Source organism: Tasmannia lanceolata, unplaced genomic scaffold (genome assembly GCF_043159265.1).
Source record: "Tasmannia lanceolata isolate RefF3 unplaced genomic scaffold, GAP_Taslan_0.1 ptg000002l, whole genome shotgun sequence".
Lineage (NCBI taxonomy): Eukaryota > Viridiplantae > Streptophyta > Magnoliopsida > Canellales > Winteraceae > Tasmannia > Tasmannia lanceolata.
This window is the reverse complement of record NW_027518679.1, coordinates 24,289,695-24,306,574: the sequence shown is the minus strand read 5'-3', so window position 1 is coordinate 24,306,574 and position 16,880 is coordinate 24,289,695. Positions and strand designations below refer to the sequence as shown.

The 16,880-nt window shown below is 38.8% G+C and overlaps 1 protein-coding gene across 1 annotated transcript; it reads right to left on the bottom strand.

Moving 5' to 3' along the window:
• Positions 1 to 8,707: 8,707 nt before the first annotated feature.
• LOC143883094 (uncharacterized) lies at positions 8,708 to 12,490 on the bottom strand. The gene is made up of 2 exons (XM_077386459.1): positions 12,194 to 12,490; positions 8,708 to 9,965 (listed from the first exon to the last, which is right to left on the bottom strand). Exons 1-2 carry the CDS (start codon positions 12,282 to 12,284, stop codon positions 8,962 to 8,964), a joined length of 1,095 nt encoding a protein of 364 aa, XP_077242574.1. The 5' UTR covers positions 12,285 to 12,490; the 3' UTR covers positions 8,708 to 8,961.
• Between the last annotated feature and the right edge of the window lie 4,390 nt (positions 12,491 to 16,880).

The window sequence follows — 16,880 nt, the reverse complement described above, 5'->3', positions numbered from 1 at the left end:
TCTTAACATCCATACGAGCTTTGTATAATCACATACAAACAAATATTTACTTACAACCCATAGTCTTAGCCTCATTGGCAAATCGACTAGCTACCAAGTTAGATAACCAACAGAGAGCTCATTCCATCATGAATGGCTTCTGTCCATAACATAGTCCCGAGATCTCATCACTTCCTAGCAGGATGATGGATCATTCTCCATATGGTAGGTCACATAGTCCTCACCATAACCCTTGGGTACTCTATCACATAAGCCATAACTTATAAAGAATGGATGAGCAATTGAGTTTGACACTCTATTCAGGATGTGACTTACAACCAAAGCAATTTCTCCCCAAATGCAACCAGGCATGCTAGCTGACAAAACATGCAGTTTAACACTTAAGTTAACGTCCTGTTCTTACACTCAACTATGCCACATGATTGAGGCGAGTGAGGAGCAGTGGTTTTAAGGATTACGCCCTAAGAGGCACAAAATTCCTTAAACCCTGTCATTGTGTATCATCCTCCTCTTTTATCACTCCTAAACTTACACTTGTCAATACTTAATTGACATAGTTAATGGTATATTATGAGTGTTAGTAAGTTTAACCATTTTCTAATAGTTCACATGTCATAATCGGTTGTATAGCAACTTAGGATCAAGAAGCATTGAACTAACCTGTCTAATAGTCTCATTTACTAAACTTAAACCAATACATATCATCTATAACATATGCACAACTAAAATAGTATGAGTTAACAATCAAAGTTACTCTACTACACATCCAAAAGATGAAGTGCATATTAAAAAATAGTAGCAACTACTTTAACATCTTATAAAGTAAACTGTTCACCTGAAGAAAGGGGCAAGTTCTCAGTACCAGTGTGAGTGACCTCCATGTCTACTCCACCAGCCACTGTACCAGTCTCCTTTACTTAGGTAACACCAGTGATAAGTTTCTTTGAGTCGCAAACATAACATGTGGCACCTTTATCTAACCACCAGTCTGAAGAAGTACTGGCCTTATCCTTGCCTAACAGGGCAGAATAACTTTTACGCTCAACCTTTTCTACAAGCATAGTAGCTCCCTTCTGTGATGTGTCAGATTTAACCAACTTAGGTAGCCTACAATCTCCAGTATAGTGACTCCATGTCTCACAGTTGTGGCACTTGCCCTTCTTTTTCTAAAAGATAGTCTTTTTGGCCTCCAACTTGGGATTGTCACTTTTAGGTGACTTGGGTTTCCGAGAAAATTTCTTGGGATTTGTTACCCGTTAGCAGAAGACTGTTGCTGTCTAACCATCTCCAAGTTATTCCTGGCTCGATTCTCATCTTCGATTCGAATGAATCGTTTGAGATCATCCAGTCCCACTTACACCTTTTTCCGATACATCTCGGTTCTTAAAAGAGTGCTATGCAGATGGTAACTTATATATAATTGCACCGACAATAAACGAATCACAGACAACTATTTTTCATTATGCAACTTAGATCTCAAATTCTCTAAATCAGTAACTTGAGGAGTGATTTACTTGTCTTCTTGAAACTTGAAATCCATGAATTTGTCCACTAGATGGGTCTTGGACAATTCCTCTATTTCTTGAATTGAGCATCTAAGTTGTCCAAAATTGCTTTAGCAGTATTATATTTGCTATAGGTTTCTGCAAGACGGTCTAAAAGACAATTCAATAAGTAGTCTGTGCAGAAATCCCCATCTCTAAGCCATTGAGATTCATCAACTTCTTCATCCGTCTCAGCAAAAGTACTCAAAACAGTGTAAAAATAATTCATATATTTTAGACCGAATTGAGTCTTTCGCTTCCATGAGTTAAACTCAGATCCACCAAAGGATTGAAGTTTTACCATCTCAAAAGGCATACCATTCTTTTCCATTGTATTATTTATATGAAATAAAAAGTGGAAAGAGTGCACCTGATTGGCAAATCACGAGAATCCAATCCAAGAGTCAAATTCAAGACCCGAACCGCAAGAACCACAACGAACCGCATGAACCGGACGAAGAGAAACCCAATCGGCTGCAAGACGGCAAGAAGAATCGGCCATAAGAATTAAGCCCAAAGAGGGTTCGGCCAACAATATCCAAATTCCAAGAAAGAATTTTCAGCTTCGGTTTCACCAAGAACCGAATCCAAGAATCGAACCCCCAAATTGTTTGTCTACAAAGTTTCAGCCCAAGAAGACAATGATCCAAAGCCGTATCACTTTCGAAGCCAAGCCACCAAAATTCGATTTTGCGGCCAACACAATTTGCAGCCAAGTTGAAATCCTCCACCAAAAATCTCATGTGAAGAGAGAGATTACAATGATCCCTTTGTAAATATGGAGGGTTTCGACACAAGCAAGAATGAGGATTTTGATTTTGTCTCAACAAAACCCACTTCAAATATTTTTTTTTTCTGTGTTAAATGTCCAAAAAACGAACCAGAAACAAAGCAGAGAGAGAGAGGCAAGAGGGAATTGAGAAAGAGCATAGCAACACGTCCTTCAACACGTCTCTATGTGTTGCACACAAGAGAAAATTGCCAATATCAATTTGACTGCAAGTGATTTGAGCCACCACCCAAAACAAATATCTGTGAGATTATGAACCCATGCCCAAAACAGTAGTTTTGGAGGAAGCAATCCCACGCCCAAATCGGTTTCAAAAGAGCAATACTCACGCCCAAATTATTTATGGGAAACAAACCCACCGCCAAAGAGGAATATGTAGGGAGTCAATCGTCGTGAGATCCAACCCACAAGAGGACGGAAACAAACTTTCAACAGCACAAGAGGAGTTGAGTTGCAGAATTCGTTTCCAAAATGAACGAAACGTTGGGTAAATATACCCACGAGTAATCTGATTTGAGAGGAACAAGTCCCTTCCAAAACGATTTGAAGAAAAACCCAATGTCCAATCAAAACACCAAATTAGGTAGGTGGAAGAAGGTGCCGTAGATAGATAGTGTTGGGTTGGTTCCAATTTCCATCCAAACCACCATGATTTTCGCCCGCAATTTCCGCCCAAAACAACCAAGTTCTTTTTGCCTTCGATTGTGATATGGCCGAAAACAGCGAGAAAGAAGAGATCGGCGGCAAGAGGGGATGCAATCGGCGGCAAAGAACGAAATCTCTTCTCTTAAACCACGTTAAATCGATGGAGTAGGAGAAGACATCACAAGAAAAAAAAAGCGTGAGAGAGAGAGTCTAGCGTTCCAAAATTAGGGCTTTTGATATTAATGCTTCAAGATTGTTAGAGTAATTAGGTCAAGCAAGAGGTTGCTTGAAGCATTACACCAAGGTATCTAGTTTGGAATACCAAGTTTGTTGCCTCCAGCCCCTATATATATAGAGATACACTAGGGTTAATGACTGGTTAATGGATTCTAGCCCATGTAGGCCCACTACACCGGTCCATTATCTTATTGGGCTTATATTAGAACATATACTAGGGTTATACCATACACATATATACCCAACACATACTATAGAGATCCCAATTACGAGATCACCCTGGTCGAAACTGAGACAGGCCTCAATGAATAGGAATCTCTCGACTAGACTGACATAATTAAGTGTACCCGAACTTGTGGGTACAAAGCTCTATATCTGCAGGTCCTGTCTAGGCCACGGAAGCCAAACCATAATCTTTCTATTTTCTTAGGGTAGTGATATTCCACACACACACCCCCTTGCACACAGAAATCGTTAACTGTTATGCTTTTGGAGTTAACAGTTGCTTTCCACCCCTTCATAAAAGTTAAAGAAAACTGTTAAAGAGGGGGGGAGGGCATAGCACTGCCCTTTTCTTATTGGCTAACATCTAGGGCTGCAACTCGGGTCGGGTCGGGTTTTTTTCGGAAAACCCACGATTCCCAAATCCGGCCCTACCCATGATAAATCTCGGGTCGGTTCGGGTCGGGTCGGGTTTTTTCACGTTGACGCAAATTTTTAAGAAAAATTCTTGTTTGGCAAGGCAACTCAACTCATAGAAGCAGAAATTACACTCACATTACACTTGAATCAAACAATGATGTAATTACACTCACATCACACTTGAATCAAACAATGCTGTAATCAAACAATGTTGTAATTACGATCAAACAATGCTGAATCAAACACTTGAATCAACTCAACTCATAGAAGCAGAAAATTACACTCACATACAGTAACAGTGGGTGCGTGGGTTTTCACTTTTAACTTTGGGATAATTACATTTACACCCCCTCTAGTTTCTGACACATCCACTTCCACCCCTATAGTTTAAAACGTGACAAATACACCCCTGTAGTTTCAATTTGTTTAAGGTTTGCCCCCTCAGCTGAAGGTCCGTCCATAGATTGAAGGGTTATGATGATCCGATGGAGCTGATTTTTTGGGCACACCATATCTATGTCAGGACCCATCAAATGAACGCTTTGGATCATCCAAATAATGTGGACCCCTACCCGAATCCAAACACTACCAAAAAAGCATCCAAATAATGGGGGCCCACATTGTTTGGATGATCCAAAGCGTTCATTTGATGGGTCCTGACATAGTTAGGGTGTGCCAAAAAAATCAGCTCCATCGGATCATCCTAACCCTTCAATCTATGGACGAACCTTCAGCTGAGGGGGCCTACCTTAAACAAATTGAAACTACAAGGGTGTATTTGTCACGTTTTAAACTATAGGGGTGGAAGTGGATGTGCCAGAAACTAGAGGGGGTGTAAATGTAATTATCCCTTTAACTTTTAACTAACAATAGAAAAAAATGTACACACTATAACTTATGTAACTCGGGTCGGGTCGGGTCGGGCCCCTTCAAACCCGGCTCGACCCGAGATTCATGCGGGCTTTTGAATGCTGAACCCGGCTCGACCCGAAACCCATGAAACCTGAACCCGACCCAGGCTATTTTCGGGTCGGGTCGATGCGGGTCGGGTTTTACCCGGCTCGAGTTGCAGCCCTACTAACATCAACACCAAAATCTATCTATCAAGCAATAAATCAACTTTTCAATTCGAAACATAATGACAAAAAAACATAGAGAGAAACAATTACAGTATCCATGCAAATTAACCCTAATATCATAAATACGAAATACACATTACTCTATAAGAAAAACATCTAATAAAATATAGTTCCTCAAATACTATCTACTCTTCAGTGAACAAAACAAACAAATTAAAATAACACCCAACTCACACTCCCAGACTGAAGGAGGTCAGAAGAGTCACGCCAACACTCATAAAATCATCTCCATAGGATGATCCTAACCGCCCGATATATTGATAAATGATATCATATATAAACCTCTACAGATTGAAGAGTTAGGGTCATCCTATGAAAATGATTTTATTGGACGCGCGATGATGGAGGTTTTTTCACCCAGCTTTCTGCCTCCCAGCAGCATTCGAAAAAGCTGAAATTCTAGCATGATTATATGTGCTTACTAAGGGTGAAAAGGATAGAGTAAGCTGCTATAAAAGAGGTACGTTAATGTAACGGGCGCTTATAAGTTCACCCCCTGCCAGAACCTATCCGCCCACTTCTCACCTGCCAGAACCTATCCGCCCACTTCTCACCTTTATTCTGGTTGTGGTAAACAGTCTCTCTCTCTCTCTCTCTCTCTCTCTCTCTCTCTCTCTCTCTCCCTCCCTCCCTCCCTTTTTTGTTGACACCGCATAGACTGTATTTAAAAAAAAAATCAATTAGGCCTAACTTGATCAAAGATCCAAACCTTTTATTTGTTGAGCCCCAATATAAATAGGTTTCCTTCCAAAATCGCCTCCAAAGGATTATCCTGACCATCCGATTATACACAGAAGACAACATATAATAGATCAAAGAGTTGGAATCATCCCGCAGAAAGAATTTTTGGAGGAAGACTAAGAAATGAACGATTTGGATCTTCGAACAAGATAGGCCCCAATAAATACCCATTATATGGTGCCCATACATAGGTGTACGTATCTTTTTTAAAAGAGAATCACTTAGGCGCACTTATTCCAAGATCAGGAAGTTCGAATATCGTTAGAAAACTCTACCTATTGAAGGTTAAGGAGGTACGGTCTATTTACTTTGGGCCTAACAACTGCATGTTTTAAATATTTGAACAAGGTGGGGGGCCGCTATTTTTAAAACAAATACGTGCACCTCCGTACATGCCCTGTATAATGCTTATTTATTAGAAAAATTATTGGGGCCCACTTTGTTCGAAAATCCATACCGTTCATTTCTTGGACCCCGATAGACCTGGCAAACGGGTGGGTCGGGCCGGGTCAACCCGCGGGTGGTGCGGGTGCGGGTCACATGGGTCAGAATTTTGGTGACCCGCATTTTTGCGGGTCAGAAATTTGATGACCCGCGCGGCCCGCGGGTGGGCTGGGTTAACCCGCGGGTCACCCGCAAATATAAGCAAATATAATATGGGATGATTTAAATTCTCCTGATTTGACGTGATTTGACCGCACCCAAGTTTTTCCCGTAATTGTAATAACTCTACACATGTTTGTCGTATTTTTCTCGTTATTTTATAATTACATAACCATTTATCCGTAATTTTTCATAAAAAACTTTATAACTCAGTTATTTACTTTTCTTTTTTGTGTGTAATGATTACGTTTTTTTTACTTTTTCTTTTGCTAGAAACCTTCGCCTCTGTGCGCATCTTTGCACAGCGTTAAAAAAAAAAAAAACGAAATGTTACCAACACTACTGAGGGCACTCTCACTTTTTTTAAAGGTATGGTATGGCCCACACCATCGGATGATCCAAACTGTCCATTAGATGGGCCATAGGCAAAATAGGTTATACTCCAAAAATCATTTACATCTGATGATTTTCCAAGAGCTGATAACATTCTCCAATAAATTCTTAAAAATTACTTTAAAATGCGGGTGCCCGCGGGTTGACCCGGCCCAACCCATGTTTTTGCGGGTTGGGTTGCCCGCGGGTCAAATTTTGGCGGGTCACTAAAACCCAGACCCGTGCCCTCAAATTTGCGGGTGGGCCGGGTCAACCCGCGGGCATGGGTCGGTTTTGCCAGGTCTAGACCCCGATATAAATAGGCATTTCCCCAAAAGCATCTCCATAGCCCCAACAACCGAATCATTTAGATCTTTGAATAAGGTGAGGCGGGCCACACTCTATATTTTTTTTAAAAATATGTGCACTACTTATAGGCAAGGTTTCAAATTTCAGTTTCGGAATACGCTTGGCGCCTCACCGAAACCCATTATGGACGAAATCCAACGAAATCAAATAAAATAATATTTTATCTCGTACAAATTTTCAAAACGAAATTACCGAAATTTCTGAACAATATTAAATAATGAATAAAATCTAGATTTTTTTGGAGATTTTTCTTCAATTTCGGACTGAAATTTCAGGGAAAATGAAATTTCGACCGAATTTCCAAATTTTTATTGAAATTTTGTAACATTTCGAGTTAACCCAATTTCGGTTTTGAGGTTGACCGAAACCCAAAATTTTGGATTTCGGTCGAAATTTTAAACCTTGCTTATAGGCACTATATAATACATATTTATTATAAAATTCATTGGGACCAACCTTGTTAGAAGATTCAAATGTTCAATTGTTGGGCCCCGACGCAAATAGGCCTTTCCGATAAAATCATTTTCATGATGATCCTAACTCTTCAATCCTTAGAGGTTTATATATGATGTCGCCTGTCAGTATATAGGAGGGTTAGGAACTTAGGATCATCTCATGGAGATGATTTTATGAGTAAGGCCTTCGAGAGCAAAGCGGGCCCAATTATATGGTCTCCGCATGCACGTACTTCTTTTGAAACTATCGTGGGGTCTTCCTTTTCAAAGATCCATAGGGTGTTAATATATTTGGCCCTTTTTTTATCTGGGACAGCCCCCTCTAGTGAATTTAGGACTTCTCTTTTACCTCAGAAGGGCTGTCCCAAGTAAAAAAGAGGGCGAATCTACCTTATATACCTTTTAAAAGATCCAAAGAGAACTAATACATTCGCCTCATTTAAAACCATATGCATCTTCATGCATATGGTTTTAAAAGTTTTACTAAAAATTCAGTATTCTGGCATGGCTATGACACCCATTTTGAGGTGTTTAACCATAGAGAAGGCTGAGACTGTGCAATGTCAAAAGGGTTTCAGTGAACCTCATCTATCACCCTAGAATTTAGAATGAAGCAACCATGAGCTTGAGTTCATGGTGTTCTTCAAGAGTACGCGCTTGAGTTCAAGGCATTTTGACAACAGAGCTATACTGGACAATCTGGTAAGAAGTTTTTGAACTCTTTTTTCTAGGTAGCCTTTCGAGCATGACAAGATATACACCTCAATAACCATGTGTAGGGTTCTGTAGGTACATTCATGAAACAAATCAGGGATAGATAAAGCTTAAATGTGTAATTTTTAGTACCATTTAAAGGTTTAAAAGGTAAACAGAGTTCAGATGATGAGATGAACAGTACTGTCATTCAGCTTCAGAATAAATTTCCAAAAAAATTTTTTTTTACAGAAAAGCATTGTAAAGTCAATATTTAAAAAATAATAACATATGTTTACAATTTAAGAACTTGATAGTGTGAATTCAGATACAAGCTACGAATTCCACAGCCTGGTTAATCATAACTCATGAAGAACAGAAAACAAAAGCTAGAAGAATATAAAATATCTTTCTCTATTTTCATTTCTGAAGAACCAATGCCCTCATACAATCTCATATAACAAAGAAACCAGTGAAAGAAACGAAACAGATTTCTTAAAAAAGTACGGAATTTATTATAAATCACAGGTTTCTATCATTAAATGCCGAAAAAATACAGTATTTGAAGATACATCAACCATCCAAAAGTACAACCTACAGCTTGTAAAATTCCATCTAAAGCAACCAAAAGAAAAAATAGTAAAGGAATGCAAAGAATGCATAAAATTGGCAACATATACCTACTATGTCCCAATTAAAACCGCCTCATGTTGAATAACTATAGAAAAAGCCTAAGAAACAGGCTTCTTCACCCACCGACAATTGCTTGATTTGGTAGAGAGATGATAATTCGCAGTCGAGCCGGCAAGGAAATTCTCTCCTTTCCTACCTCTGTAATTCCTCCACCCATTATTCAACTGATGTTTGTCACCTTGAAACCTTGAAGTTTTATATCCTGAAGAATTTCGAGCGCCACCTTCTCTCCTCCAACAGTTCCCATTATTTGTTTCCAAAATCACATTATTTTTTCGGGATTCCAAATAAGCCAGCTTGTTAATATCACTATCACAATGTCCCCAACCGCATGAATTACCCCCACTATTTTCCCATGAATTATTATCCTTACCTCTACTTTCCAAACCACTCCAATCACAATATGCATACCCTTTAGTTTCATCGTTTTCCCATGAATTCTGCTCCACATCTCTATTCTCATTGTCATTATCAACATTTTGATCACAATTTCCCCAAGCGGGCTCGGTTGGAGAATCATGGACTGGGTCTTCAGCATCACCCCATCCAGTGCATGGGATTGGGCAGTTAGAGGGCTCGGCCGGAGAATCATTAACTGGGTCTTCATCATCACCCCATCCAATGAATTGGATTGGGCAGTTAGAGGGCTCATTAACTGGGTCTTCATCATCACCCCATCCAGTGCATGGGAAGTTGAAAGAACCCCAACCAAGTTTCTCTTCCTTTTCTTCATCAATAGGAGCTGGAGGTTTTTTATCCAAATCCAATAGCAGCTCGGGATCAATGTTGGAATTCCAATCGATTTCATCAATATAGATATCTGGATTGGAAAGAGTGATATCACATGGGAGGCCATTAATCTCTGCCCAAAACCGAGCTTTTGCATTATGAAATGCCTCTTCGCCAGATGAATCATTCCACTGAGCAATGTTTTCGTAGTAGGACATTAGGTTCTTAGTCTCACAGAGTTGTTTCCATGAAATTGTGCATGTTGAAGAGCAGAATTTTTTCTCCCATGTAGGGACTCTGGGTTGCCATGATCCTGATAGCACAAAATGAAATCAGAACTCTTTGTAATAAGAAGACAGACCTACAAAACAAATCTGCAATCCTACAAAAGCCCATTATGTTTACAACACCGCAATTCAAGAAATATATTATACGTACTTTAATCTAACAATAAATCTTCAACATCAAAGAATCCAATTCCATAAACAAGAGAAAGTCCTAACATAACAACATAGTTTGCAATTCAAAAGTAAAATACAGAAGATTTAAGAGACAACCATAATCTCACATCCCAAACCCTATAGACAGAAGGCAATTGTTAAAAAAATAGTAGAGACCAGTATCTAATAGGTAAAAAGGTGGTAAAAAAGGTACACACAAGAGATCAAACGGGGTTGCTGAGTTCTAAACATTGTTATAAACTCTGTAGTTATAAAACCTTATCAAAATAATTGAAATTAGAAGTACGACATTGCAATGATCAAAACAAGTCCTCAACGCATGAAATTTGACTTGCTTTATCAATCCCACAGATATAAAGAACGTCCAAGCATAGTAGAACTTAGTAGTTCAAAATAATTTAAATCAGTGTTTTACAAGAGGGGCGATTATCAAAGTGAAAAAGGTCTTGATTAGGTCCAAATTGTGATTCCATTAATAAATTAGTTTGACAATTAAAAAACAAAAATTTAGAAAAACTTTTAAGAAAAAAATAAAAGGTAAAAGAAAAACAAATATAGGCAATGGTAAGTTGAGTATGTAATATGGTAATTAACTAAGTTAAAGAACGGCATTAACTTTCATCCATTTCATTCCTAATTAACTTTGTAACACTTCTTCTCTAGTGATAGAAAGTTAGAAGGAAAATTTTCCTTCATTTAGTTAGCTTTTCAATTAGTTTTCTATTGAGATAAATTAGGAAGAAGCAACTTAAATGACATTAACTTTTCTAGTTTTTACTATGATTTAGCCGACACTTTGAATCTATTGCCGACACACGTGTCCTGGCGTGTCCGACACGACACACGTGTCAACACTCCTTTGGACAATTTTAAATGTATTTCTAGGAGCGTAGAGTTAATGTGGGCATGTGGACACTCATTTGTGTAATTACCAATAATTTTGTGTGTATATGTCACCATTTCTAGATTTTTAGATGTTGCCATGTCAGACAATTCATATCCGTGTCGAAACTCAACACACGAATCTGTATCGACAAATTATAATTATATATACTTTCTATTTTAGCCATGTCCTCGTTTCTAACGTTTGGCGGTTTTCCGTGTCAGACATCCCGCATCAGTGTCGAGACGCGACACTCGTGTCAGTGTCCACAAATCATATTTTTTTAATGATGGAAATTTCATTATTAATGATGGAAATTTCATTAATAAAGATGAGAGAAAATCACGAGACCGAGGTGGCCGGTACAAGAAATAAAAGGACTATGTCTTTAAGGAGGAAGAAAATCAAAGATCTCCAAGCTAGCACTATCGACTCATGTTCGAGCCGGTCTGTCACATCATTATTGGCCAATCGTTTTACATGCCGAAGAGAAATGGAAGAACCCACCACTCGATCTTGTATCTCATCAAATATCCCGGCAAAACTCCATTGATGTGGATGACTTACCTACAACCCCCCAATCACATTGAGAGAGTCTACCTAAACTATCAATCTATTCAAGTCATTACTTTATATGAGACTTATCCCTTGAAAAAACACCCTCACCTCAGCTTCATTACATTCCTGATCCCGATTGGCCCTGAGAAGGCCATCTTGGTTAATTCATCATCAATCCAAAAAACATTAAATTCATCATCAATCCAAAAAATCCACATGCAATAAGCAATTTGTCAAACGAAAAAAATTTTTTTTTTTTTTTTTTTTTTTTTTTGAATGGCCCAACCAAAAAATCCTCAATCCGTTCAAACACCCACTTCTATTTTCTTACTAACATCAACACAAAAATAAATCTATCATGAAATAACATAAATGGCCCTAACAAAAAATCCTCAATCCGTTCACAAGCCCACTTAACATCAACACAAAAATAACTTTTCAATTCAAAACACAATGATAAAAAATAAAAATAAAAAGAAGAGAGAAACAATTACAGAATCCATGCAAACCCTAGATAAATATCAAAAATAAAAAAGACACATTACTAAATAAGCTACAATTCCTCAACTATTATCCAACTCTTCAAGTGAACAAAACAAACAAATTAACATAAAACACAGAGAGAAAAGTTTAGTATACCTTGAGGACGTCTTCTATTATAATGTCTCAATGGATTCATCTGAAAGTTTTGATAAGAATTTTTTCCTCGATATGCTCTATACTCTTCCATATGTTAGAAAGCTATAAAAAGAAAGCAGGTTTTGTTTTGAGAAAGAGGTCTCCAAAAGGACAAAAAAGACCCCTCTGAGAAAAACCCAGAAAGGAAAAGAGATTAATCTCAGCAATGGGTTTCAAAATCTAACTAAATTAAGGAAGATTGTGATTTGAAGTAGAAATTTCAGAGCTAAGTGACGGTTTTATAGGAAAATCCAAAGAACAACGTGGGGAGTTTGCAAAGGTTGTTTATTTGAGGCCTGCCCTTCTATATAATTAGGATTGTGCCATCATTCTATTTAGGACATTTTATTTCCGAATTGACCAAAATACCCTTTTTTTAACAGTCAAGATCATTTGATACGTGCTGATTACTGTAATAATGGGGGTATAATAGTAATTATAGTATGGGCATATGTTTGGACTTGGTACGAAAAAGATTGATAAAGGGCGTTTCTTGCTGCGGAATCCTTGTAATTGTATGTACTAAATAATTAAATATCAACATGTGTAGGCAAATTTGGAGAATATCCTATTTTTAGGAAGTACAAAGTAATAGATATCTGACGCGTGCTGAGCATTACAACCGTATAAAGAGAGCCAAAAGAGAGGGGAGAGAAAGATCGGAGAGAGAGAGAAAAGAACCGACTTTTGCACATGGAAAGCCATTTCGTGACCGGTTCTTCTAAACAATTTCATGACTTTTGCATGTGAGAAGACGGGGTGTCAAGTTCCACTTCGGGTCGGATCCACCTTAGTCACAGTCACGATCCATTCAAATTCCTTATCGGTCGGGTCGGAGTCGGATTGTTCATCGGATCTTACTTTACACGTCATGGTCACGATGCATTTTAATTCGGACCGTCTATCGGAGTGTCCTATTATGTCCCACTAAGTTAAGCAAACAATTATTTTTTTTAAAAAAGAGTTAGAATGACAGTCCACTATTAGTGTGTCTTCATGCATTTTCTTCAACTAAATTAAAAATTTATCTATGTGTATAATAATGCTTGTAAACAATAAAACTAATCAAAATTACATACACGAATATAATGTATAACTATTATCAACGAATAAATTACGCTAAAACCCCTCTCTTTTCATTCGTAAAAGTATGAAATGAAATGAGTGAAATCGCATTCCCATCCGATATTCATTAAATGATAAGAGAGGTTTTGACCAAAATGCCCTTCATAGAAAGGTTAGCATTAACAAAATTTGGAGGGTATTTTTGCAAAACATTTCGGATCATGACTATCCAATGGGCATCTGTGGCGTGCCCATACACAATCCGAAATTTTTCAGATCCCAGATTTGAAGATCCGAAATATGCCTATGGATCCTATTCATATGTTTAGATCCCGTTCATTAACGTTCGGATTCGGACGATCCATCGGACCGTCTGGATCACTGACACCGTAGAAGAGCCACCAGGCTAATTTTCAACAGATTTTGTCTTAATTCATTTAATGAGGAATGATAGAATGAAGGGCGCCCTTGCAAAAATCAGCACCAAGGGTGCCCTTGTTGGTGGATATTTGCAAAGGTAAGGGCTGAAAAAAGTGGAATGCGCCTAAAAAAGAGGAAATTAAAGTGTTGACTTTTCAAAAATCAACCAATAGTTCGAGCTGATTTTTGCAAGGGCGCCCTTCATTCTATCATTCCTCTCATTTAATTCATCTGAGGTGGCTTATCTCTCGTGCAAAAGCCAAGTCTTTTCCACACATCCCGGGTTGAATACGGTAATGGTAATCCATCGGTTCCTTCAAATGGGCCTACTAACGGGAGCCCGGGTTGAACAACAACATTTTCTAATTGACCCGTTATAACTCTTGATTGACCCATTGGTGATTAAGATAGTCGGTAGTGCCTTAAAATAATTAAAAAGACCTTCTTCGCTTCGGCCCCAACCGAAACCGTAGGTTTGCTCCGTTTGGATGCCAAAAGTTTTTTGGTTCTTGGGACTTGTGTGGAACAAAAAACTTCCTGGGAGGTTGGTGGGAAAAAAAACTCCCTGGGAGTATCCCGGTAAAATAAAAATCCCATGTTTGGTTGACCGGACTATGGTGGGAAAAAAAATCCCGGTAAAATAAAAATCCCTGCTTTGTTTGGTTGCTTGAACTGTTGGGAAGAAAAAAGTTCTTCTTTTGGTCATTTTGGTTCCTCGGATTTCGTGTGGGATTATTTTGGTTCCTTGGATTTTTTTTTTCCAGCTTTGGGTTTCATGCGGGGTTATTTTAGTTCGTGGGATTTTTTTGGGCCCACTATTTAACTAGCAACCAAACGTGGGTTTCCTGCAGAAATTCCACAAAAGTCCCAAGAACCAAAAAATTTTTGGCATCCAAACGGAGCAACAACAGCATTATTTCACATACCGGTAGAGTCATTGCCGCAGTAGTAGAACGGCAATGTTATTTAACATGCCGGCACCGTCTTTCCAATTTGAGTCAGTTGAATACGGTAATCCATCGGTTACTTCATACGGGCCCAATAATAGAACCTGATATGACTATGTATGTAATTTTTTACAGCAGCGATACCACTGGAAATGACGTTTTTCACTTGACCCGTTTTAACTCATGATCGCCCCGCCCCGCATTGATTAAGGTAGTCGATCCCTTACTAGTCATCCCATTATTTTAGAACAGGGGTTTTTGCAAAAGAAGTCTTCTTCTTGGTGCCCACTAATTTGTGACCAAAATAACCATGGTAAATTTTTTTAACTCATAAAAGACCAAAATACCCTTATTGGTGAAAATACAAAAATTGCATTATAAAAAGGAAACTGATTTCAGCACTCCACTTTTTTATAAGATGTGCGAAAGCATCTTTTTATTTAGTGTTTAGAGGGCTTGCAAAAGCTTTCTGAGAACTATAATATTCTCCTGACAGCCCTTTAAATACTACAAGACAAGATGTGTCGTGCATCTTATAAAAAGAGTGGAGTGCTGAAATCATTTCCCTATGTACAAAAACCCAAAATACCAATGATAGTCAGTTATAGGTTTTGAATCAGGGGTCTGGGGATATCATTTTTATATATAGTAGCATTCTTGACGTATGCCATGCACAGGTGTAAAAAAGATGGGCTAGCCCCATCAAAACATGCCGTGTAAAATTGTTGGCCCCACCATATACGTAGGCGTGTGTGGAGACCGTGGAACCTATCCCATCAAAACAAGAGACAAAATGGTGGCCCCACCCGATGCATGGGTTTGAGTTTAGTTGGTGGGTCCCACAATATTATCACGCAGGCATTTTGGTCTTTTCACAGGTAATTTTCTTGGATGTTTTGATTTTTACGAGTAAAAAAATAATCTACTATAGGCATTTTGGTCACAAATTGATGGCATGACCTGATTTGCAAAGTTCACTCGAACGTGATGACTTGATTTGCACATTGTCCAACTACAAGACTATTTTTTTTGCAAATAAAGCAAAGTAGAGGACTTCTTTTGCAAAAATCTCTTTAATATAAGGACGGCAATGTTATTCACTAGGTGACCCGTACGGTTAGTCATTTGATCCCAACTTTAAATAACCTGAACCCGATCTACTTTTTTTATATCATTTTACACCATTTAAGAAGTACAACACAAAATCTGAGGAGTTGTACTCTCTTCCACAAAATTTGAGGAGACTATCTGATTGTGTCAGGAAAGGCAAAATAGTCTTTTGGGGTCCAAAACTACGCGCACAACGTAGTTATTTGTAGGGCTGCAACTCGAGCCGGGTTTTACCCGACCCGCATCGACCCGACCCGAAGATAGCCTCGGTTGGGTTCAGGTTTCATGGGTTTCGGGTCGAGCCGGGTTGAGCATTCAAAAGCCCGCATGAATCTCGGGTCGAGCCGGGTTTGAAGGGGCCCGACCCGACCCGACCCAAGTTACATAAGTTATAGTATGTACATTTTTTCTATTGTTAGTTAAAAGTTAAAAGTGAAAACCCACGCACCCATTGTTACTGTATGTGAGTGTAATTTCTGCTTCTATGAGTTGAGTTGAGTTGATTCAAGTGTTTGATTGCAATTACAACATTGTTTGATTACAACATTGTTTGATTCAAGTGTGGTGTGAGTGTAATTACATCATTGTTTGATTCAAGTGTAATGTGAGTGTAATTTCTGCTTCTATGAGTTGAGTTGCCTTGCCAAACAAGAATTTTCCTTAAAAAATTGCGTCAACGTGAAAAAACCCGACCCGACCCGAACCGACCCGAGATTTATCATGGGTAGGCCCGGGTTTGGGAATCGTGGGTTTTCCGGAAAAAAAACCCGACCCGAGATATTTCTCGGGTAGGGTTGGGTTCTCCAAAACCCGACCCGCCCGACCCGAGTTGCAGCCCTAGTTATTTGCAATAGTTGAACACATTCCGTACTTTTCTCCAGCCTTACTACCAACACTGCAAGAAAGTTGACCTTCATGAGGAAACCGAGAGTACCACCGAAAAGGGGACCTAACAAATTGATTATGTCCACATCCTCACAAGTGACATGAGCAATCCCTTTAAGTTCAGGAAAATCAACAAAACCTTCAATTTTTTGCACACATGGCACATTCTCATTGCAGGTCCCCTGCTCGGTGGTACTCTCGGTCTCCATATCATTTCCCAT